Here is a 22,470-nt window from a genome sequence, read left to right as displayed (position 1 = left end):
TTATTCTGAAATAAAATAATGAAACATCGTAGTTTACCAACATCAACTTTACCTACTTATTGGAAAGAAAACTTCATGGACTTTGGGAGTTTGAACCATCTAGTTTCTAATCTTCTGCCACGTCCTGCGTGAGTGAACTTCGGTAGATGATTTAAGTTTTCTGACCCTCAGTTTCAGCTCAAATTATGTTACCTATCTCACTCAGGGTTGTTTTGGGCTTGAGTATGGTAATGTTTATGAAGAATTTAACACGGTGCTAGGCTTGTTTCCTTCCTTCCTCACTCCCTGCCCAAAATGGTTTTCTTCCTCAGGTTGCTTTTCCTTTTTCTGGAAAATTCTGGAGAAATCTCCTTTGGGAGGCTGGGCGTGGTGGTGCACATCTATAATCCTAGCACTATGGGAGGCTGAGGCAGGCGGATTGCCTGAGCCCAGGAGTTTGAGACCAGCCTGGGCAACAGGGTGAAACCCCGTCTCTACTAAAATACAAAAAAATAGCCAGGCGTGGTGGCAGGCGGCTGTAGTCCCAGCTACTGGGGAGGCTGAGGCAGGAGAATTGCTTGAACCTGGAAGGTGGAGGTTGTGGTGAGCCGAGATCGCGCCACTGCACTCCAGCCTGGGCGACAGAGCGAGACTCCGTCTCCAAAAATCTCCTTTGGGGTGTCTGTTTTTTCTCTCACCCTTCTACACAGTGGTCTGCCCTCTGTTTCATTCTGGGTATCTGGTTTTCACCTTAAACTCACTCATGTTTCCATTAGAACATCTGTCTAAATGATACACAAACGTAGGTGACATAGACACAGTAGAGGATTTCTTTGTTAAATGCTTTCATCTGAAACAGTTCTTACATGCTAGAAGTCATGCTCAGGCCGGGCACAGTGGCTCACAGCCTGTAATCCCAGCACTTTGGAAGGCCAAGGTGGGTGGTTCACCTGAGGTCAGGAGTTTGAGACCAGCCTGGCCAACATTGTGAAACACTGTCTCTACTAAATACAAAAATTAACCAGGTGTGTTGGTGGGCGCTCCTTGGGAGGGTGAGGCAGGAGCATCAGCCGGGGAGACAGGGGTTGCCTTGAACCGAGACCGCGCCATTGTACTCCACCTTGGGCAACAAGAGCGAAACTGCGTAGTCATGCTCATCGTGCTCTTGGCTAATGCCATTTTTGTAGGACATCATGAAACACTGACAGTTTTATCACAGTCTGAGAACAAATAGACTAGCTGAAAATTAGTATATTTATGTAACATGAAATTAGTTTTCTGAGAAGAGTACAGATTTTTCATAAGTATGTTTGTATATGTAAATCAGTTATTTCAGAGAAATTAATGAGAAAAGTTAAAATTTAGAAATCTCTTTTTCCCCCCTATAAAATGGGTAAAAATCCATGGCAGCAGAATAGTCTGGCCCGTGAGATTATAGTTGGAAAAACCTCCAAACTAAAATCTGTCTACTTGCTTTAAATTGGCTTTAGCCTCCCACCCCGGCAAACTCCATAGAACTTCAGGTCTTCCGGGCTCAACGTTTATTTTTTATTTTCTCTTGGCCTGACTCTAACCATTCATCAGCTCATACTTTTTCTCTGGCGTGCTTCATATTCTCGCTTCCATTCTGAGTTTTTATTTAAGCTAAATCTGTTGGATTTAGCTCCCTACGTATCTTGGATTCCATTTCCCCTTCTTTCTCTCTGCCCCATACAGTTATAATACATCTCTCTCCTGGTCAGTTATGTCAGTTTCCCAAGATGTCTTTCTGCTCCTGGTCTTCTGCTCCCTCTTAGTTTGTTTCCACATTGCTGTTGAGTAATCCTTCAATTTTTTTCTTTCTTTACTGAGTTGAGTTGGGGGTCTTACTCTGTAGCCCAGGCTGGAGTGTAGTGGTGCAATCACAGCTCCCTGCAGTCTCCAACTCCTGGGCTCAAGCGATCCTCCCAAGTAGCTGGGACTACAGGCATGCACCACCACACTTGGCTAATTAAAAAAATTTTTTTGTAGATATGGGGTCTCTAGGCAGGTCTTGAACTCCTGGCCTCAAACTAACCTCCTGCACCTCCACTTTGGTGCTGGGATTACAGACTTGAGCCACAGTGCCCAGACAAGTAATCTTTCTAAATCACAAATCTGCTGTGTCAAGTAGTCCTCAATTGGAAAACTTGTTAGTAATCCCTGTTTCCCACAGGAGCAAGTGAACTCTCCAGCATGGTGTACAAGGCTGTAGGTGATACCTTCATCTCTTGCCATTTCCTGCCTGAGCCCCATACGTCTGTTCTGAGCTTCCATACCCTTGTTGAATTAACTCTAGAGGTTTTCTTTTCTTTTTTTTTTTTTTTGAGATGGAGTCTCGCTCTGTCACCCAGGCTGGAGTGCAGTGGCACAATCTTGGCTCACTGCAACCTCCACTTCTTGGTTCAAGTGGTTTTTCCTGCCTCAGCCTCCAGAGAAGCTGGGATTACAGGCACCCGCCACCACATGTGGCTAATTTTTGTATTTTTAGTAGAGGCAAGGTTTCACCATTTTGGCCGAGCTGGTCTCAGACTTCTGAACTCAGGTGATCCAGCTGGCTTTGCCTCCCAGCGTGCTGGGATTACAGGTGTGGGCCACTGTACCTGGCCTCCAGCCATAGTTTTTAAAGTGTATCAAATTCTTTCATGCCTCCATGTTTTGAATGCGTAGTCCAGAGGATCCTTGTCCACCTGATGATTCCCTGATGCTCTGCTGCATTGTCATTTTTATAACATCTCTGCTTCCACAAAGTTCATTATTTCCTTCTCTGTTCCCATAGCCTTTTGTAGACGTGTACTTGTGCTATTATTTATGTACTTCTCTATCCTTTCTATTTTAGAGTGAGCTTGGGATCCAAGACTATTTCTCTTTTATCCTCTTTTCCTGACACATGGCAGGTTCTTCATTAATATTGAATGAATGGGTCTAGTAGAGATTGTTGAATTGTTTATATTTAGAGGGGAGTTAATATTTGTCACTTTTTGTTTTTTATGTTAATATTTAATATTTCATTTTAAAGATGGTGGAACCAGGGCAAGATTTACTGCTTGCTGCTCTGAGTGAGAGTGGAATTAGTCCGAATGACCTCTTTGATATTGATGGTGGAGATGCAGGGCTTGCAACTCCAATGCCTACCCCGTCAGTTCAGCAGGTAAGAGTTTTCCAAAGCCTCTCTTTGTTAGTGATTTCCGCTTACAGTATTTTTTTTTTTTAAGATAGTCTCACTCTGTGGCCCAGGCTGGGGTGCAGTGGTGCAGTCATGGCTTACCGAAGCCTCAACCTCCCAGGCTCAAGCCATCCTTCTGCCTCAGCCCCCCAAGTAGCTGGGACTATAGGCACGTGCCACCACATCCCGCTAATTTTTTGTCTTTTTCGTAGAGACAGGGTTTGCCATGTTGCCCAGGCTGGTCTTGAACTCCTGAGCTCAAGCGATTGCCCACCTCGGCCTCCCAAAGTGTTGGGATTATAGGTGCGAGCCAAGCTTAACCCAATTTTAAATATACATGTGAAGCTTTAATTTTAAATACATGCGTTAATTTTTTTTTTTTTTTTTTTTTTTTGAGATGGAGTCTTGCTCTGTCACCCAGGCTGGAGTGCAGTGGTGCAATCTCGGCTCACTGCAACCTCTGCCTCCTGGGTTCAAAATTCTCTTGCCTCAGCCTCCTGAGTAGTTGGGATTACAGGCATGGGCCACCACGCCTGGCTAATTTTTGTATTTTTAGTAGAGATGGGGTTTCACCATGTTGTTCAGGCTGGTCTCGAACTCCTGACCTTGTGATCCACCTGCCTCCGCCTCCCAGAGTGCTAGGATTACAGGCGTGAGCCACCGCGCCTGGCCAAACCCAGCTAATTTTTGTACTTTAGTAGAGATGGGGTTTCACCATGTTGGCCAAGCTGGTCTCAAACTCCTGACCTCATGAGCCACCACGCCCGGCCTACAAAAATGTTTTAAAAAAGGAATTGTTAGTACAGTTTTGTGGAAATCTTGTGCTTGCAAAGATTGTTACATTATATCTGCTGTTAGTGATTTCACGTCAGTTTGAATGTTAAGCTTGATATTTTTTAGTAAATGCAAATCTTGTCCTTGAAACAGAATTTACTGCTGTCCTTTATTTTTGGTCTGATGTTGTTTTCTCTCCAGTCAGTGCCATTTAGTGCATTAGAACTAGGTTTGGAGACCGAAGCAGGAGTTCCTGTTAAACAAGAACCAGAGACTGTACCTACTCCAGCACTATTAAATGTGAGGGTAAGAATGATTTAGATTTGTCGTTACTTCTAAAATAGTTTAGAACTGTAGTGAGAAAACATGGCCAGGTGTGGCGGTTCGCACCTGTAATCTCAGCACTTTGAGAGGCTGAGGTAGGAGGATTGCTTGAGCCGAGGAATTCAAGACCAGCTTGAGCAAAATGGCAAGACCCCATCTCTGTAAAAGAAGAAATGGGCTGGGCACAGTGGCTCATGCCTGTAATCCTGGCACTTTGGGAGGCCAAGGTGGGTGGATCACTTGAGGTCAGGAGTTCAAGACCAGCCTGGCCAACATGGTGAAACTCCATCTCTCTCTCTATTAAAAATACAAAAATTAGCTTGGTGTGGTGGTGCACGCCTATAGTCATAGATACTTGGGAGGCTGAGGCAGGAGAATCTCTTGAACCCAGGAAGTGGAGGAGGTTGCAGTGAGCAGAGACCAAGCCACTGCACTCCAGCCTGGGCGACAGAGCGAGACTTCATCTCAAAAAACATTTAAAAAGAGGCCGGGCATGGTGGCTCACGCCTGTAATCTCAACACTTCTGGAGGCCGGGGAGGGTGGATCACGAGGTCAGGATATCGAGACGAGACCATCCTGGCTAACATGGTGAAACCCCGTCTCTACTAAAAATACAAAAAAATTAGCCGGCTGTGGTGGCAGGCGCCTGTAGTCCCAGCTACTCGGGAGGCTGAGGCAGGAGAATGGCATGTACCCGGGAGGTAGAGCTTGCAGTGAGCCGAGATGGGGCCACTGCACTCCAGCCTGGGTGACAGAGCAAGACTCTGTCTCAGAAAAAAAAAAGGATAATTAATAAAAAATAAAAAACTTTTTAGTGTGAAATAGTTTTCTCTCTCTAGTTCTGCTTTTTGCCACTTTCCCAATATCCTACCCTTACCTCCTACTTTGCGACACATTTCTTTCATTCTTGTTTCTTTCTTTTTTTTTTTTTTTTTTTTTTTTTTGAGACGGAGACTTGTTTTGTCGCCCAGGCTGGAGTGCAGTGGCACCATCTCAGCTCACTGCAACCTCTGCCTCCTGGGTTCAAGCAATTCTTCTGCCTTAGCCTCCCGAGCAGCCGGGACTATAGGCGCCCACCACCATGCCTGGCTAATTTTTGTATCTTTAGTGTAGAGACAGGGTTTTACCATGTTGGCCAGGCTAGTCTTGAGCTCCTGACCTCAGGTAATGTGCCCATCTCAGCGTCCCAAAGTGCTGGGATTACAGGTGTGAGCCACCACTCCCAGCCCCACAAAGATATTTTTTAAAACAGATTTGTATGTGAAGATATATAACACGTTTGTTCATGACAAGTCAAAATACTGAAAAAAAGTTGTAAATAGTAGAGTTTATTTTATGTATTTTTTTTTTTAATTATTATTATTTTGAGACAGAGTCTTGCTCTGTCGCCCAGGCTGGAGTGCAGTGGCGCGATCTCGGCTCACTGCAACCTCTGCCTCCCGGGTTCAGGCCATTCTCCTGCCTCAGCGTCCGGAGTAGCTGGGACTACAGGCGTCCGCCACCACGCCCGGCTAATTTTTTGTATTTTTAGAAGAGACGGGTTTTCATCATGTTAGCCAGGATGGTCTCGATCTCCTGACCTCGTGATCCGCCCACCTTGGCCTCCGAAAGTGCTGGGATTACAGGCGTGAGCCGCCGCGCCTGGCCAATAGTAGACTCTTTATTAAAGACTCATTATTAATAAGGAGTCGTGGAGAAATAGCAAATAGTGTTGAGGAGGAAAAAAGTGAAAATGTCATCAATGAAGGCATTAGAAACTTTCTGTTACTAGTCTTTTGGGGAGGTTGGGGTGGGAGGGGCCTTGCTATTTTGCCAAGGCTGGTCTTAAAATCAAGTGAACCTCGTGTCACCCTCCCAATTAGCTGGAAATGCAGGTGCACACCACTGTGCCTGGCTTAGTCCTGTTATTTTTGGTTTGTGTGGGATAGTTCCATTTTATGCTTGCCATCCCTGACAGTTATAGAAAGGGTTATATTACAACTATACCTTCTTTTCATCAAAGTTGTCCGTTTAACTTGGTAATTTGTAGCTAATCAAATCAGAAATGAAGTACTAATATTTAGGCAAGGCTGGGCACAGTGGCTCACGCCTGTAATCCCAGCACTTTGGGAGGTTGAGGTGGGAGAATGGCATGAGCCCAGGAGTTTGAGACCAACCTGAGCAACATAGTGAGACTCTTATCTCTAAAAAAAATTTGCCGGGCATGGTGGTGTGTACCTGTAGTCCCAGCTACTTGAGAGGTGAGGTGCAAGAATCACTTGAGCCCAGTTGGGCAAGGCTGCAGTGAGCTATGATCACACTTCAGCCTGGGTGACAGAATGAGACTGTGTTTCAAAGAAAAAAAAAAAAACAATGATAAAAGTGCATTTTAGATTTTTAGTCGTCCTTCCAGGTTTGTGGATATAAGCTTCATTAGAGAATAAAGCATTTTTCAGTGGTGTGTTTTTTTGTTTTCTATCTAGCAGCAGCCTCCATCTACTACAACATTTGTGCTGAATCAAATAAATCATCTTCCACCCTTGGGATCTACAATTGTAATGACTAAAACACCACCTGTAACAACCAACAGGCAAACCATCACTTTAACTAAGTTTATCCAGACTACTGCAAGCACACGCCCGTCAGTCTCAGCACCAACAGTACGAAATGCCATGACCTCTGCACCTTCAAAAGACCAAGTTCAGCTGAAGGATCTACTGAAAAATAATAGTCTTAATGAACTGATGAAACTAAAGCCTCCTGCTAATATTGCTCAGCCAGTAGCAACAGCAGCTAGTAAGTCTGTTTTCAATAGTATCAACTTTCTCTCTCTGGTAAGCTATGTCAGCATGTTTTTTTAAACGATTTGCTTGGGTTTTTAAAGAACTGGCCATAAAAGGGTGTTATCTGCATTATTTTGTCTACTTTACAGTCTTTAACACAATTTAAGGGAAGCAAAAGTTTAGATGCCTTGGGTAGGTTGTTTAGCTTTGAAATGTAATTTCTGGGATTATCAGGTAGCTACATTAGCAACATGAAATCTTACCAATTTTATATATTATAGGTAGTCAGTTAACATTTTTCTTAATCCTTTACAAATCAGCACATCTTAGCTATTTACCTATGACTCATCTATGGATCTTGTTTGAAAGCAGAATCTGATTCTCAGTAGAGCCCACAATTCTGCATTTCTTTTTTCTTTTTTTGAGACGGATTTTCAGTCTGTCACCCAGACTGGAGTGCAGTGGTGCGATCTCCGCTCACTGCAGCTTTCATCTCCTGGGTTCAGGCGATTCTCCTGCCTCAGCCTTCCAAGTAGCTGGAATTACAGGCGCGTGCCACCACACCCAGTTAATTTTTGTATTTTTAATAGAGACGGGGTTTCACTATGTTGGCCAGGCTGGTCTCGAACTCCTGAGCTCGGGCAGTCTGCCCACCTTAGCCTTGCAAAGTGTTGTTGGGATTACAGGCGTGAGTACCATGCCTGGCCTGCTTGTGTTTTTATGAAATAGAGGGCTAAGAGCATTCTAAAAGAATGGGCGGTAAGTGTTTATAGGAAGATGTAGAACTTTGTCTTAAGTGACAGATGTAATTAAAATTTTCAGATCAGCTGGTTTTTATGTTTGGGTCTATACCATTGTGTCCTTGTGGCTGTAGTTTTTTGGTTTTTGGTTTTTGTTTTTTGGTTTTCCTCTCAAGGTCATTGTCCTGAACTGACTGCAACCTGGCAGTGAGATGCAAGTTGAGAAATCATTTTAACTGTCTTAGGACTGATTCCATTTTCTGCCGTGGAGTGCAGCACTGTGACCTTGACCTGGCTGAGGTGCAGGGCAGTTTCTGGAATCACTCGCGAGGGACTTGGGGATGGTCGACAGTTGGTGGAAGATGCTTCTCGTTACGGTCTTTGGATTTAATGAGGAAGCCTGCTTCTTATATGAGTGGCTTTCTGAGCATTGTACTCCTCACATCAGCATATGCCATCATAACTTAAAGGAGTGGATGTATGCCATCGTGAGGGAAGAATTTAGAGAACAAAACAGAAAACAGGATGGATTTGGAGCTGACTGAACAAGATATCTAGTACAGTAAATTCTCCCACATTTAAGGTAGTGATTTTTAAAAGACAAATGCAGACATTTATAAGGCTGCACAGCAAGACTATCCTTGTATGGAAGCCTGAGAAACTGTCAAGCTAGATCAGGACTAAGAAACAAAGATGGGCTGGGCGTGGTGGCTCATGCCTGTAATCCCAGCACATTTGGAGCCCGAGGTGGGTGGATCACGAGGTCAGGAGTTCAAGACTAGCCTGGCCAAGATGGTGAAACCCCACCTCTACTAAAAATATGAAAATTAGCCGGGCATGATGATGGGCGCCTGTAATTCCAGCTACTTGGGAGGCTGAGGCAGGGAATTGCTTGAACCCAGGAGGCAGAGGTTGCAGCGAGCTGAGATGGCGCCACTGCACTCCAGCCTGGGCGACAGAGCAAGACTCCATCTCAAAAAAAAAAAAAGATGGTAAGTGAATGCTGAAGACAAGCAAAGTTTTTTGTTGTAGGAGATGGTCCTCTTTTTACTGAAGGGGAAAAACGTTGAAAATATGAAACTGCAGAAAGCAGAAAGCAAGGTGTTGCATGTTCTCCTTATCTGTTGGTTGTTGCCCCTTTGGGTTCTAACCTGTCACTTTTTCTCTGTCTTAAAACTAGGAGCTGATCACTGGCTCTTTCACAGTTATAATAAAACCATGCCCCCAAATATCATCTCTGTTCTAGTTTCCTTGTTTTGTTAATACTTTATTTTTATTTATTTTTTTTTTGTGAGATGGAGTCTCATTCCATCGCCCAGGCTGGAGTGCAATGGCGCGATCTCGGCTCCCTGCAACCCCTGCCTCTTGAATTCAAGTGATTCTCCTGCTTCAGCCTCCCAAATAGCTGGGATTACAGGCATGAGCCACCAAGCCCGGCTATTTTTAGTAGAGACGGGGTTTCACCGTGTTGGCCATGCTGGTCTTGAACTCCTGACCTCAAGTGATCAGCCCACCTCGGCCTCCCAAAGTTCTGGGATTACAGGCGTGAGCACCTGGCCTGTTAATACTTTAATTAGTTGTACTCGTTTTGGAGTCCAAGTGATAGCCCTCCCAAATACTCTTCATCTTTTGCTAGAATAGATGAAATGCTGATCAGCTCTCCTGGTGTTAGCACTCTCTTCCCTAAAGGCAGTGATTTCCACACCTCTATCTCAAGAATTCCAGGTACTGTGAGGACTTCAGGGATTCTTGGAGGCTGAAGGGTGGTTCCAGGGGTTCTGGACTGGATACCTCCCACCCCTATTCGGTCAAGCAGCTCTGCTGATTGATAAGTGGATTCTGAGATTTTATTGCTATACTTAAAAGAGTTTGAAAACCAGTGGTATAGAAGAAAGTTCGTTGTTTAGATCTTTACTCTGGGAGCAGGAGGAAGTGAGGAGTTCCCAAATTGATTTTTCTTCTTCTAGAAATAATTATTTTGCCTTGAAAATTAGTAAGTACCACCAGATCACATGAAATTGATTCTGTTTGGGCGATAACCCCAGGTTTTGGGTTTTTTTGTTTTTTTTCTTTTTTGAGACAGAGTCTTGCTCTGTCGCCCAGGCTGGAGTGCAGTGGCACGATCTTGGCTCAGTGCAGGCTCCGCCTCCTGGTTTCATGCCATTCTCCTGCCTCAGCCTCCCTAGTAGCTGCGACTACAGGCGCCTGCCACCATGCCCGGCTAATTTTATTTTATTTATTTTTTTATTTTAATTAATTAATTAATTAATTTTTTTTTTTGAGACAGAGTTTTGCTCTTGTTGCCCAGGCTGGAATTCAATGATGCAATCTCAGCTCACTGCAACCTCCGCCTCCTGGGTTCAAGCAGTTCTCTGCCTCAGCCTCCCGAGTAGCTGGGATTATGAGCCTGTGCCACCATGCCTGGCTAATTTTGTATTTTTAGTAGAGACAGGGCCTCCTCAGCCTCCCAAAGTGCTGGGATTACAGGCGTGAGCCACTGCGCCGGCCTTGTTTATTTTTAATGAGTCAAATGAAGTGTCTCAAAGTAATACTGGCTTTTGGGTATCTTTCAGATAAATAATTTTCAAGCTTCCCTTGCACACGTTCCTTTTGAGTTACTTGTTTTCTAAAGTTAATTCTTTACTTCGATAAAGACACATGGGTTTGCATGTTTTCATGCCTGTGCTTAATTTAAATTAGTAATAGAGGCCAGGTGCGATGGCTCATGCCTGTAATCCCAGCACTTTGGGATGCCAAAGTGGGCAGATCACCTGAGGTTGGGAGTTCAAGACCAGCCTGACCAACATGGAGAAACCCCATTTCTACTTAAAAAAAAAAAATAGAAAATTAGGCGGGCATGGTGGCACATTCCTGTAATCCCAGCTACTTGGGGGTCTGAGGCAGGAGAATCGCTTGAACTCGGGAGGAGGAGGTTGCAGTCAGCTGAGATTGCGCCAGTGCACTCCATCCTGGGCAACAAGAGTGAAACTCCAAAAATAAATAAATAAATAAAAATAAATTAGTTATAGGCAGATTGACATTCTTTGGGTTTTGAAATGTGTAAACTTCTGGGTTTTATATTTTTATTTTTTTAGACAAAGTCTTGTTCTGTCACCCAGGCTGAAGTGCAGTGGCGCAATCTCGGCTCATTTCAACCTCCACCTCCCAGGTTCAAGCAATTCTCTGCCTCAGTCTCCCGAGTAGCTGGGATTACAGGCGCCCGCCACCACGCCCAGCTTGTTTCTGTAATTTTAGTAGAGACGGGGTTTCACAGTCTTGGCCAGGCTGGTCTTGAACTCCTGACCTTGTAATCCACCCGCCTTGGTATCCCAAAAATGCTGGGATTACAGGCGTGAGCCACCGCACCAGCCTTAAACTTCTGGATTTTTAAATAACAGGAAAATAAGTTCAGAATTTTCTTCTAAATGTAATTTGACTTCTTCCTCCTCAGCTGATGTAAGCAATGGTACAGTAAAGAAAGAGTCTTCTAATAAAGAAGGAGCTAGAATGTGGATAAACGACATGAAGATGAGGAGTTTTTCCCCAACCATGGTGAGTTTCAAATAACCGTGTCTTTATTTTTGTGTAGTATGAGAGTGTACTCAACTAAAAGTGTTCTATATGGAACAACCTTCAGAAAGCTGTTTTTGGATTGGGAAGAAGCTATACAGGCATGTAAATTAATGGATGCACTTCAACCTTGCTGGAATAATACAGATAACTAACCAGGGTGGTTAAAACTTGCAGATTTGATGGAGTGTGGCACTAACATGCAGTACTGATATCTTACTGTTAAAAATCTCATCTGAGCAGAAAAAAAGACAATGTGGGGTTAACGAAAAGTATTTAATAACTCTGTTCATTTTAGGACCGAACTTGAAAGCTCATAAGGCACTGACAGATCATATAATGGTCTGGTTATGAGTAATTCTTTTTTTAGAGACAGAGTCTCACTCTGTCACCCAGGCTGGAGTGCAGTGGTGCTATCTTGGCTCACTGTAACCTCCGCCTCCCGGGTTCAAGTGATTCTCCCACCTCAGCCTCTCAAGTAGCTGAGATTACAGGCATGTGCCACCACGCCTGGCTAATTTTTGTATTTTTGGTAGAAATGGGGTTTCACCATGTTGGCCAGGCTGGTCTCGAACTCCTGACCTCAGATAATCAGCCTGCCTCGGCCTCCGAAAGTGCTGAGATTACAGGCGTGAGCTACTGCACCCAGCCTGGTTATAATTCTTAACATTTTGAAAATGCTGTATGCTTTGGATCCATTGATTCCATACATTTATTTAATAAATTCTCCATGTATAACATTGTTAATATGTAGTAGGTTTCTACAAGAGGTATATTTATTACATGATTCTCCCTTCAGTAAAAAAAATTTGACAACCATCTGGATTAAGTAGTAATAATGGAAAGTACATCAAACGGTATGCAATGTGCTACTCACAATAAAGGTTAAGAATTTGGAGGAAGAGGTGACCTTCATGAACTCTAGTGGCCTGGTGGACTTTATGGAGGAGGAATAATGGAGCTTGGGTTTTGAGTATGGCGAGACTTTGAGGTTGGATATTAGGAAGGGCGCTAAAGGATTAATAGGCACAGAAGAGGTAGTGACTATGTGCTTTGGTGAAAATAAGCCAGGAAGCTTAGCTTGTAGAAAGAAGTGGGAATAGTAGGTCTGGGCTCCATGGAGGGTCCTGAATTGAGGTTTTTGTTGTTGTTGTTGTTGTTGTTTTTGAGATGGAGTCTTGCTCTGTTGACCAGGCTGGAGTGTAGTGGTGCGATCTTGGCTCACTGCAACCTCTGCCTCCCAGGTTCAAGCGATTCTTCTGCCTCAGCTTCCTGAGTAGCTGGGATTACAGGTGCCCGCCACCAGGCCTGGCTAATTTTTGTGTTTTTAGTAGAGATGGGGTTTTACCACCTTGGCCAGGCTGGTCTCGAATGCCTGACCTCAAGTGATCCCTCCAGCTCGTCCTCCCAAAGTGCTGGGAGGCCAAGGTGCCCTGCGCTGAATTGAGTTTGAAGGACTTTGGACTTAGTCCAGCACCATTGAGCCAGTAGACATGGAGGGACCTGTTAGTGATTCAGGAGAAGTTGGGGTGCAGGCTGAGTAAAGGGGTAGGGAAGACAGATTCGGGATGAGTAGGAGTAGGCAAAAGAGAGAGGTTGAAAAGTTGGTTAACCTAAGGGGTGGAAGCAAGAAGGGGTACTAGAGACCTTGCAGAGGGAATTGGAAAACGGAAAGGGGAAAAGAAAAAAGAGATGATTGTACATAACGATACCAAAAGAATTTTGGGACTTGGTTCTGGAATATGGAATTGGAGACAATGCAGCAAACTGTAGCTGAGGTTTTGAATGGGAGCCAGGAGAACAATAGTGCTACTGGCTGTACCCAGTTTACTTAGTGATTGTCTACCAACAGCACTTGGAAGGTGATTTTTGGAAACTAAGAATGCATATTTCTTCAAGAAATGTTTTATGTGGTTCTCACATTTCCATTTCAGTCCGTTATATACCAAAAGTTTTTTATTGTCTTAGCAGTTAGGTAACATCTCAGAGAGACTGCAAACTGATAGCCCATCAACCAAACTAGTCAACCAGTGTGTGTGTGTGTGTTTTTAGACAGTGTCTTGCTGTCACCCAGGCTGAAGGGCAGTGGCGCGATCTCAGCTCACTGCAACCACTGCCTCCCAGGTTCAAGTGATTCTCCTGCCTCAGCCTCCCAAGCAGCTGGGATTACAGGCATCCCCCCCTCCCTCCCCACCACACCCAGATAATTTTTGTATCTTTTATTTTATTTATTTATTTTGAGATGGAGTCTCGCTCTGTCACAGGCTGGAGTGCATTGGTGCAGTCTTGGCTCACTGCAACCTCCTCTTCCCGGGTTCAAGCAATTCTCTTCCTCAGCCTCCCAAGTAGCTGGGATTACAGGCGCCTGCCACTACGCCCTGCTAATTTTTTTTTGTATTTTTTAGTAGAGATGGGGTATCACCATTTTGGCCAGGCTGGTCTTGAACTCCTGACCTCGTGATTCACCCGCCTTGGCCTCCCAAAGTGCTGGGATTTCAGGCATGAGCCACCGCGCCTGGCCTGTATTTTTTAGTAGAGACGGGGTTTTGCCATGTTGGCCAGGCTGGTCTTGAACTCCTGACCTCAGATGATCCGCCCACCTCTGCTGCCCAAATGCTGGGATTACAGGCGTGAGCCACCACGCCTGGCCAACAAATGTGTTTTGTTTGGCCTTCATGGTATTTTGAAGAATTTTGAATTTGTTTGCTGACATATACAAATCCTGATTTCCCGGTTATTTTGAAAAATGGGAGTACCTGACAACCTTAGGCCCACGTTCCCCATCTAGTAAGATTTGCCCAGCATTGTGTAGTGAACATCTACATGGTGTGTTGGGCAAACATTTCCCAGGTACCATGGTCTCCCTCACCCGAGTTATCTCTTTGACCTAAATTTGATGTCAGTTGCCATCTCACATGCACCTGGCTTCAAGGTATTACTTGTTTGTTCCCTGGATATAGTGGTCCTTCAGTATTACCAACTTATCCTTCAGTTATTCAATTATCATCAATTTTATGATGATTTTAAAAAACTCTAGGTAGGAGAATAAAGGATGGAGGGAGAAAGGAGGCTGCTTATCTTAACATAGAATACATTTATATTGTATAAGTGAGGACAGAGTTAGACGGTGGGGTTGGAGAGGACCCAGAATTTAGGTAATTTGCCTAAATTAAAAAACAGACTACACAATTAAATAACAGCAGAATTGGGATTCAAATCTATTCATTTGGCCAGTCATATTTTGCCTCGAATTTCTGAAATTGAGTTTTATTTTAGCATAATTTCTGAGAACATTCCAAGTTCTTAAATTTTATCTAAAGACTCCATAGGTTAATGTTGATTGGATGGTTATGTCCCACTTCTTTTCCTTTTCACGTTTATTATCTATTTGCAACCATATTCTGCTCTAGATTCTGAGGTAAATGAAAAAAGAGCCTGTCCTTCACTTTTAATGCTGTCTTGATCTTGCCTTAATTTGCCTTAACTTGTAGGTTTTTGTTGTCCTCTTCCCTTGGCGTACTGAGTTTCACAACAGTTTCTTTATATTCTTCCCTGAACAAGTGCATGTTAATAAACAGTTGCCTAATGATTGTACTGGTAATGAAAAGTGGCTTGTTCCGGATCTTCCTGTATTCCTTTAAGATCCTGTAGAGGAAGAAAAGGGAAGCATAACTGTGGTGACCATTCACGTGGTTTGCCGAGGACAGTCTGGGTTTACTTCTGTTTTCTCAGTGTAATCCTCAATAGCTCACCAACTCAAATGTGCCAGGGTTTGGAAAATTATATGGCCATCTTATATATGATCACAATTGCAACTGTGGAGACACAGAAGTCTGAAGTAAATTTTTCTGTTCTTCATAAGGGCCTCTAAAATAAACTCCAGTCTTCTGGGGTTTTGGTTTTAGGATATGCGGGAAAGCAGACAAATAGAAGTGAACTGAGAAGAAGGTGAGATGTGAGACTGAGAGGCCTTGCTTGTGGTGATGCAGGGTCCTTTGGGGCCAATCCACCTTTGCACTAGTTCTTTTCACTCCAGTTCTGCACTAGTAAGAGCCAGACACACTGCTTGCTGTTTCTCCTGGAACTAGAATGAAGGCGAAGTCTGAGTGCAGAGAGAGTTCTGGGCATCAAGGAGGGGTGGTAGGCAGTATTGAAGGGGAAAGTAGCTTGACGTGATGGTGGCCGGAAGGACATGGAGTCTTGTGGTGACCCATTTGTGGGTAAGAGACAGAGTAGGTCCTCGTTGTCTGTGTTCATTATTGGAGAAGCAGGAAAGCCACAAAGTGTGGCCCAGATTTTAGGGAGTGTTGAGGTGACGCGTCATGTTTCCATGATGGAAATTTGTAGGTGTTGCTACAAGAGAGTTTTTCTGTGTGTTGGCTGGGCGTCTGGTCCCTGGATTTGGGATTGATTGTGCTCTTTCTGTGTTGCAGAAGGTTCCTGTTGTAAAAGAAGATGATGAACCAGAGGAAGAAGATGAAGAAGAAATGGGTCATGCAGAAACCTATGCAGAATACATGCCAATAAAATGTAAGTCTTTGGGAGTTGTCAGATATTTACATCAAAGTTTTCCTGTGGTTTCTTTGGTTCTTTTTGTTTTGTTTTGTTTTTTCCATATAAATTTAGAATCTTGTTTTAGGTCAAAGTCTTTTAAAACCAAAACTAAAGAAGCTTGGATTTTATTTTAATTTTGTTCATAGGAGTAGTGATTATAAAAATCAAAGGTAATTGTAAAGATATATAAAGCTAAGATATTTAATACAACTTGTCTAAAATTGTAAAAACATTGAAGTTATAAAAATAATTGTGCTATTTGAATTCCATAGTTTTTAATTAACTTTGTTTCTCCCTTTTGTATAACATGGTTCTTTTTTTAGCAGCCACTGTATGAAGTTGAAAATTAGGTTTTTAATATTTGCATAAAATTTTCACTTTTTCATTATAGGAAACAAATCTATGTCTAGAATTTGTCTTTCATGTAGTCTTGATTTGTATAAAAAACCACTAATAATACCATTTGAATTGAACTACAATTCTTTTTTTTTTATCAACTACTGATAGACTCAAGATTCCATCCTTTTCTGGTCACCTGCAATGAATTTTAGGAGTCCTATCTGAACTTCTGTATTTTTTATTCCAATAATCATTTTGCAAAAGGATTGAAAGAGTTTATGGCCCTTTAAACCAGAGGACAGCAAACTAAATCTGGACCACTCCCTCTTTTATAGTAAATAAGGTTTTATTGGTTTACTTATTATCTATGGCTGCGTTGACACTACAATGGCAATGTTAAGTAGTTGTACAAGAGACAGGATGGCCTAAAATGGCAAAATCATTCTCTGACCCTTTACAGAAAAAGCTTCCAGATCATTATTTTAATGTATTCATGTTGTACCTTTTGGGGACTTGGTTGTTTAATTTTATAGCCAAGTTTGTCTTTCGAATACTTTTCAAAGTAAAATATATTCTTCTTTTTAAGATGGGGTCTGGCTCTTTACTCAGTCTGGAGTGCAGTGGCATGCTCTTGCCTCACTGCAACCTCCACCTCCCAGGATTCCTCCTGGATTCTAGCAATTCTTGTGCTTCAGCCTCCTGAGTAGCTAGGATTACAGGTGTGCACCACCATGCCTGGCTGATTTTTGTATTTTTAGTAGAGATGGGGTTTCACCGTGTTGGCCAGGCTGATCTCGAATGCCTGACCTCAGGAGATCCACCCACCTTGGCCTCCCAAGTGCTGGGATTACAGGCGTGAGCCACCATGCCCAGCCAGGCAGTGGTGCAGTCTTAGCTCACTGTAGCCTCAGCCTTCAAGGCTCAAGCAATCCTCCTGCCTCAGCCTCCTGAGTAGCTCGGACCACAGGTCCCACCACCATGCCCAGCTAATTTTTGGATTTTAATTGTAGAGATGAGGGTCTCACTATATTGCCAAGGCTGGTCTTGAACTCTTGGCCTCAAATGATACTCCTGCTTTGGCCTCCCAAAGTGCTGAGATTATAAGCATGAACCTTCATGCCTAGCCTCAAAATAAAATTATATTGCAAACTTTTGTTTTACTGAATGAATGCTTGAAGTAACTGAACTCCTTAATCTGGCATTATGTTCTGTTACTACTAGAGAACCTGCTGGTATGAACCAAGTTGGTGTTTTTTTAGATCTTTTTTTTAATCAGCAAATCACTTTTATTTTATTTATTATTTAATTTTATTTATTTATTTTTTGAGACAGAGTCTCACTCCATCACTCAGGCTGGAGTGCAGTGGCAGTCTCGGCTCACTGCAACCTCCGTCTCCTGGGTTCAAGCAATCCTCGTTCCTCAGCCTCCTGAGTAGCTGGGATTACAGGCTCGTGCCAACGTGCCCAGCTAATTTTTGTATTTTTAGTAGAGATAAGGTTTTGCTATGTTGGCCATTCTGGTCTTGAACGCCTGACCTCAAGTGATCCCTCCACCTCGGCCTCCCAAAGTGCTGGGATTACAGGCGTGAGCCACCCACCTGGCCCAAATCTCTGTTTTAACCATATGTAGTTGATAAATCATTTTAGTCAAATATAGATAGTATTTATCATCAGTTACTTTTTATGGAAGCCCAGAGTGAATACTTTTTAATTATTTTTTTCTATGTTATAAGAAAAACATTGAACTATCTTATAATGAAACTGGAAATGTTATTACTTAGAATAGTTAAAATAAAATGTTTTTACATTTTTGTTTAGTAAAAATTGGCCTACGTCATCCAGATGCTGTAGTGGAAACCAGCTCTTTATCCAGTGTTACTCCTCCTGATGTTTGGTACAAAACATCCATTTCTGAGGAAACCATTGATAATGGCTGGTTATCAGCATTGCAGCTTGAGGCAATTACATATGCAGCCCAGGTAAGCAATAATATTTCATAATTAATACAATAATTATTTTATCCTATTCTGTATAACATAGTTGTTTCAATCTAAAGGTAACTTTTCCTTGTATGAAAACCTTGTAAATGTGATTTTTATGAAAGTTTAATGTGTTGGAAAATTAAATTTTAGAAGTGTAGCAGAGATACAGATAGTGCATTTCCAGTGGAAATGGCAAATGTTATAACTTTCTTGGAATTTACTGGGAATATCTGTTAAAATTAAAAATATGTATATCGACCAGGCGCAGTGGCTCATGTCTGCAATCCCAGCAGTTTGGGAGGCTGAGGTGGGTGGATTGCTTGAGCCCAGGAGTTCAAGATCAGTCTGGGTAACATGGTGAAACATCATGTCTACGAAAAATACAAAAATTTGGCTGAGTGTAGTGGCACGCGCCTGTAGTCCCAGTTTCTTGGGAAGCTGAGGTAGGGGAATCACCTCAGCCTGGGAAGTCAAGGCTGCAGTAAGCTGTGATCTTGTCACTCCAGCCTGGGTGATGGGAACGAGACCCTGTCTCAAAAAAAAAAAAATTATATATATGTATATGTGTGTGTATATATACCCATTCCTAGGAGTGTGTTCCCTAAAACTGTTAGATAAGAACATATGCAGAATGATATTTGTTGTACCTTTTGTCCCCCCAGCTGGAAAAGATTTGAGCATCCACATTATTGGGGGGTAATTGCATAAACTGTGATATTATTGGACAGTGGGGTGTTGTGTGGGCTTTTAAAACGATGTGAGGTAGAGTTAAACAGTTGTCTTGAAATGATTTCAGTCATATTCCATATCTGTAAAATAAGTAATGACCAAAATAGCCATTTATACTCCATATTTTGTGTGATATAAAACTTTTAATTTGGCTGGGCATGGTGGCTCACGCCTGTAATCCCAGCACTTTTTTTTTTGAGATGGGGTCTCGCTGTGTCGCCCAGGCTGGAGTGCAGTGGTACGACCTTGGCTCACTGGAACCTCCGCCTCCCAGGTTCACGCCATTCTTCTGCCTCAGCCTCCCGAGTAGCTGGGACTACAGGTGCCCACCGCCATGCCCGGCTAATTTTTTCTATTTTTAGTGGAGATGGGATTTTACCGTGTTAGCCAAAATGGTCTCGATCTCCTGACCTCGTGATCCACCCACCTCGGCCTCCCAAAGTGCTGGGATTACAGGTGTGAGCCACCGTGCCCGGCCGAATCCCAGTACTTGGGGAGGCCAAGGCAGGCGGGTCACCGTGAGGTCAGGAGTTTGAGACCAGCCTGGCCAACGTGGTGAAACCCTGTCTCTACCAAAAATACAAAAATTAGCCAGGCATTGTGGTGCACACCTGTAGTGCCATCTACTCGGGAAGCTAAGTCAGGAGAATCACCTGAACCCAGGAGGTGGAGGTTGCAGTGAGCCGAGATTGTGCCACTGCGCTCCAGCCTGGACGACAGAGTGAGACTGTCTCAAAAAAAGAAAAAAACCACTGGCCGGGCACAGTGGCCCATGCCTGTAATCCCAGCACTTTGGGAGGCTGAAGCTGGCGGATCACCTGAGGTCGGGAGTTCGAGACCAGCCTGGCCAACATGGTGAAACCCCGTCTCTACTAAAAATACAACAACTAGCTGTGTGTGGTGGCCACATGCCTGTAATCCCGGCTACTCAGGAGGCTGAGGCAGGAGAATCAATTGAACTCAGGAGGCGGGGGTTGCAGTGAGCTGAGATTGTGCCATTGCACTCTAGCCTGGGCAACAAGAGCAAAACTGTCTCAAAAACAAAACAAAACAAAAACAAAAACAAACAAAAGAAAACTTTGTTTGATTCTGCAAGCGTTGATAAGGGGTATGGCGGGCTCCTCACCAATTTGTTAACTTTTTCATTACCTGGTGCATGGAAGAGTAGCAGGAAATAATATACAGTAAATATGTAGAAAGTATTCACATTGAGCTAGGCGCAGTGACTCACGCCTGTAATCCCAGCACTTTGGGAGGCCGAGGCGGGCGCGTCATGAGGTCAGGAGATCGAGACCATCCTGGTCAACGTGGTGAAACCCTGTTTACTAAAAATACAAAAAATTAGCTGGGCGTGGTGGTGCATGCCTGTAATCCCAGCTACTCGGGAGGCTGAGGCAGGAGAATAGCTTGAACAGGAATTCGGAGGTTGCAGTGAGCCGAGATTGTGCCACTGCACTCCAGCCTGGCGACAGAGCGAGACTCCGTTTCAAAAAAAGAAAAGAAAAAAGAAAGTATCCACATTAAAAGCCAAAACTATAAAATTTGGCTGGGTGCAGTGCCTCACGCCTGTAATCCCAGCACTTTGGGTGGCTGAGGCGGGCAGATCACGAGGTCAGGAGATCGAGATCATCCTGGCTAACATGGTGAAACCCTGTTTCTACTAAAAATACAAAAAATTAGCCAGGCGTGGTGGCGGGCGCCTGTAGTCCCAGCTACTCAGGAGGCTGAGGAAGGAGAATGGTGTGAACCTGGGAGGCAGAGGTTGCAGTGAGCCAAGATCGTGCCACTGCACTCCAGCCTGGGCAACAGAGCGAGACTCCGTCTCAAAAAAAAATCCACAACTTTATGAAATTTATGTAAAAATAAAGTCACAAAATACATATACAAAACAACATAACATCAATATATTCCTATTCCTAAAACAGTGTATGAAAGACTGATCACCAAAATATCTGAAGGATTATATTAATTAGCAGCCTTTTGTTTTTCAGCAACATGAAACTTTCCTACCTAATGGAGATCGTGCTGGCTTCTTAATAGGTGACGGTGCTGGTGTAGGAAAAGGAAGGACAATAGCAGGAATCATCTATGAAAATTATTTGTTGAGTAGAAAACGAGCATTGTGGTAAGTGTTTAAAAACTGGCTGTGGGCCAGGCGCAGCGGATCACGAGGTTAGGAGATCGAGACCATCCTGGCTAACACGGTGAAACTCCGTCTCTACTAAAAATACAAAAAATTAGCCGGGTGTCGTGGTGGGCGCCTGTAGTCCCAGCTACTCGGGAGGCTGAGGCAGGAGAATGGTGTGAACCCAGGAGGCATAGCTTGCAGTGAGCCGAGATTGTTCCACTGCACTCCAGCCTGGGCGACAGCGTGCGACTCCATCTCAAAAATAAATAAAAACGAAAATTAAAAAGAACTGGCTATGGAAGATTTTGTTAGTAATTACTTTAGCATGTGGGGATGGGATCCCCCTTCTGCATCAAGACAGGATCTTTGTCACCCAGGCTGGAGTGCTGTGGCATATTCATGGCTCACTGCAGCCTCTACCTCAGGGGTTCAAGCAATTCTCCTGCCTCATCCTCTTGAGTAGCTGGGACTACAGGCGTGCACTACCATGCTTGGCTAATTTTTTGTAGATACGGGCTCTTCCTGTGTTGCTCAGGCTGGTCTCGAACTCCTGGGCTCAAGCAGTCCTCCTGCCTCAGGCTCCCAAAGTGCTGGGATTACGGGTGTGAGCCACTGCACTCAGTGGGATGGGTTTTAATGAGTAAGTGTATTTTCTTTTTCTTTTTTTTTTTTTTTAAGTGTCAAGACCTGGCTTTATTAATTCCTGAATTCTAGAATGATATAATTTGTATTTAATTTGTGCTTTTTAATATTTTGGCAGGTTTAGTGTTTCAAATGACTTAAAGTATGATGCTGAAAGAGATTTAAGAGATATTGGAGCAAAAAACATTTTGGTTCATTCATTAAATAAGGTATGAAATCTTTTTATTCAGTTGGTCATTCAATAAATACTGACTCATCTATGAGATGACAATAATAATAGCTATGTATATAAGGGGAAACTTTTTGGAAAACTTTGATGTTACTCCACAGAAAGCATAGTGAGTGCTAGCCACTATTGTTGGTTTGTGGATTCCTATGTGCTAAACACTGACAGGCAGTAGCCACTCATCACCTGTGGCTATTGAGCAGTGTAAATGACCAGTCCGAATTGAGATGTCCTCTTAAGTGTACAGTGCACACCAGTTGATTCTCTCAATTTTCAGTGTTATTTTTATCTTTCTTTTATAGTTTATATGCCATAAGGGTACAGTTTAGACAGGTGACATACCTTGCACTATAGGTCACCAAATCATATGCGATGTAGATAGTTATGGCTTGGGCAGACTGGTTTCAGTATTTGTACAGCTAATGGACTTGCGTTACCTGTACCTCTGCTCTCGTGAAAACAATTCTGTGAGCTGAAAGACAGTGTGTGCCAGTGTGTTTTAGAATGTTAAGGTTCAGTTAGCAAATCTTTATTGA

At 43.4% G+C, this 22,470-nt stretch overlaps 1 protein-coding gene across 12 annotated transcripts in view; it reads left to right on the top strand.

The window, feature by feature from the left end:
- SBNO1 (strawberry notch homolog 1) overlaps window positions 1-22,470 on the top strand; it is a 72,471-nt gene that overhangs the window by 11,229 nt on the left and 38,772 nt on the right. For 2 of the 12 annotated variants that reach the window (XM_024256857.3, XM_063712289.1), the window contains 8 exons: window positions 3,017-3,148; window positions 4,139-4,243; window positions 6,728-7,037; window positions 11,216-11,316; window positions 15,768-15,864; window positions 18,046-18,206; window positions 20,930-21,063; window positions 21,827-21,917. In XM_024256857.3, coding sequence (XP_024112625.2) covers window positions 3,017-3,148; window positions 4,139-4,243; window positions 6,728-7,037; window positions 11,216-11,316; window positions 15,768-15,864; window positions 18,046-18,206; window positions 20,930-21,063; window positions 21,827-21,917 — 1,131 coding nt within the window. Of the gene's footprint in view, window positions 1-3,016; window positions 3,149-4,138; window positions 4,244-6,724; window positions 7,038-11,215; window positions 11,317-15,767; window positions 15,865-18,045; window positions 18,207-20,929; window positions 21,064-21,826; window positions 21,918-22,470 lie in introns of all 12 variants that reach the window. The other 10 variants (XM_024256856.3, XM_054528418.2, XM_063712290.1 and 7 more) reach the window with 7 other exon arrangements.

The sequence above is a fragment of the Pongo abelii genome, chromosome 10 (genome assembly GCF_028885655.2).
Source record: "Pongo abelii isolate AG06213 chromosome 10, NHGRI_mPonAbe1-v2.0_pri, whole genome shotgun sequence".
Lineage (NCBI taxonomy): Eukaryota > Metazoa > Chordata > Mammalia > Primates > Hominidae > Pongo > Pongo abelii.
The sequence above is the reverse complement of the archived record's forward strand: the minus strand, read 5'-3'. Positions and strand labels throughout refer to the sequence as shown.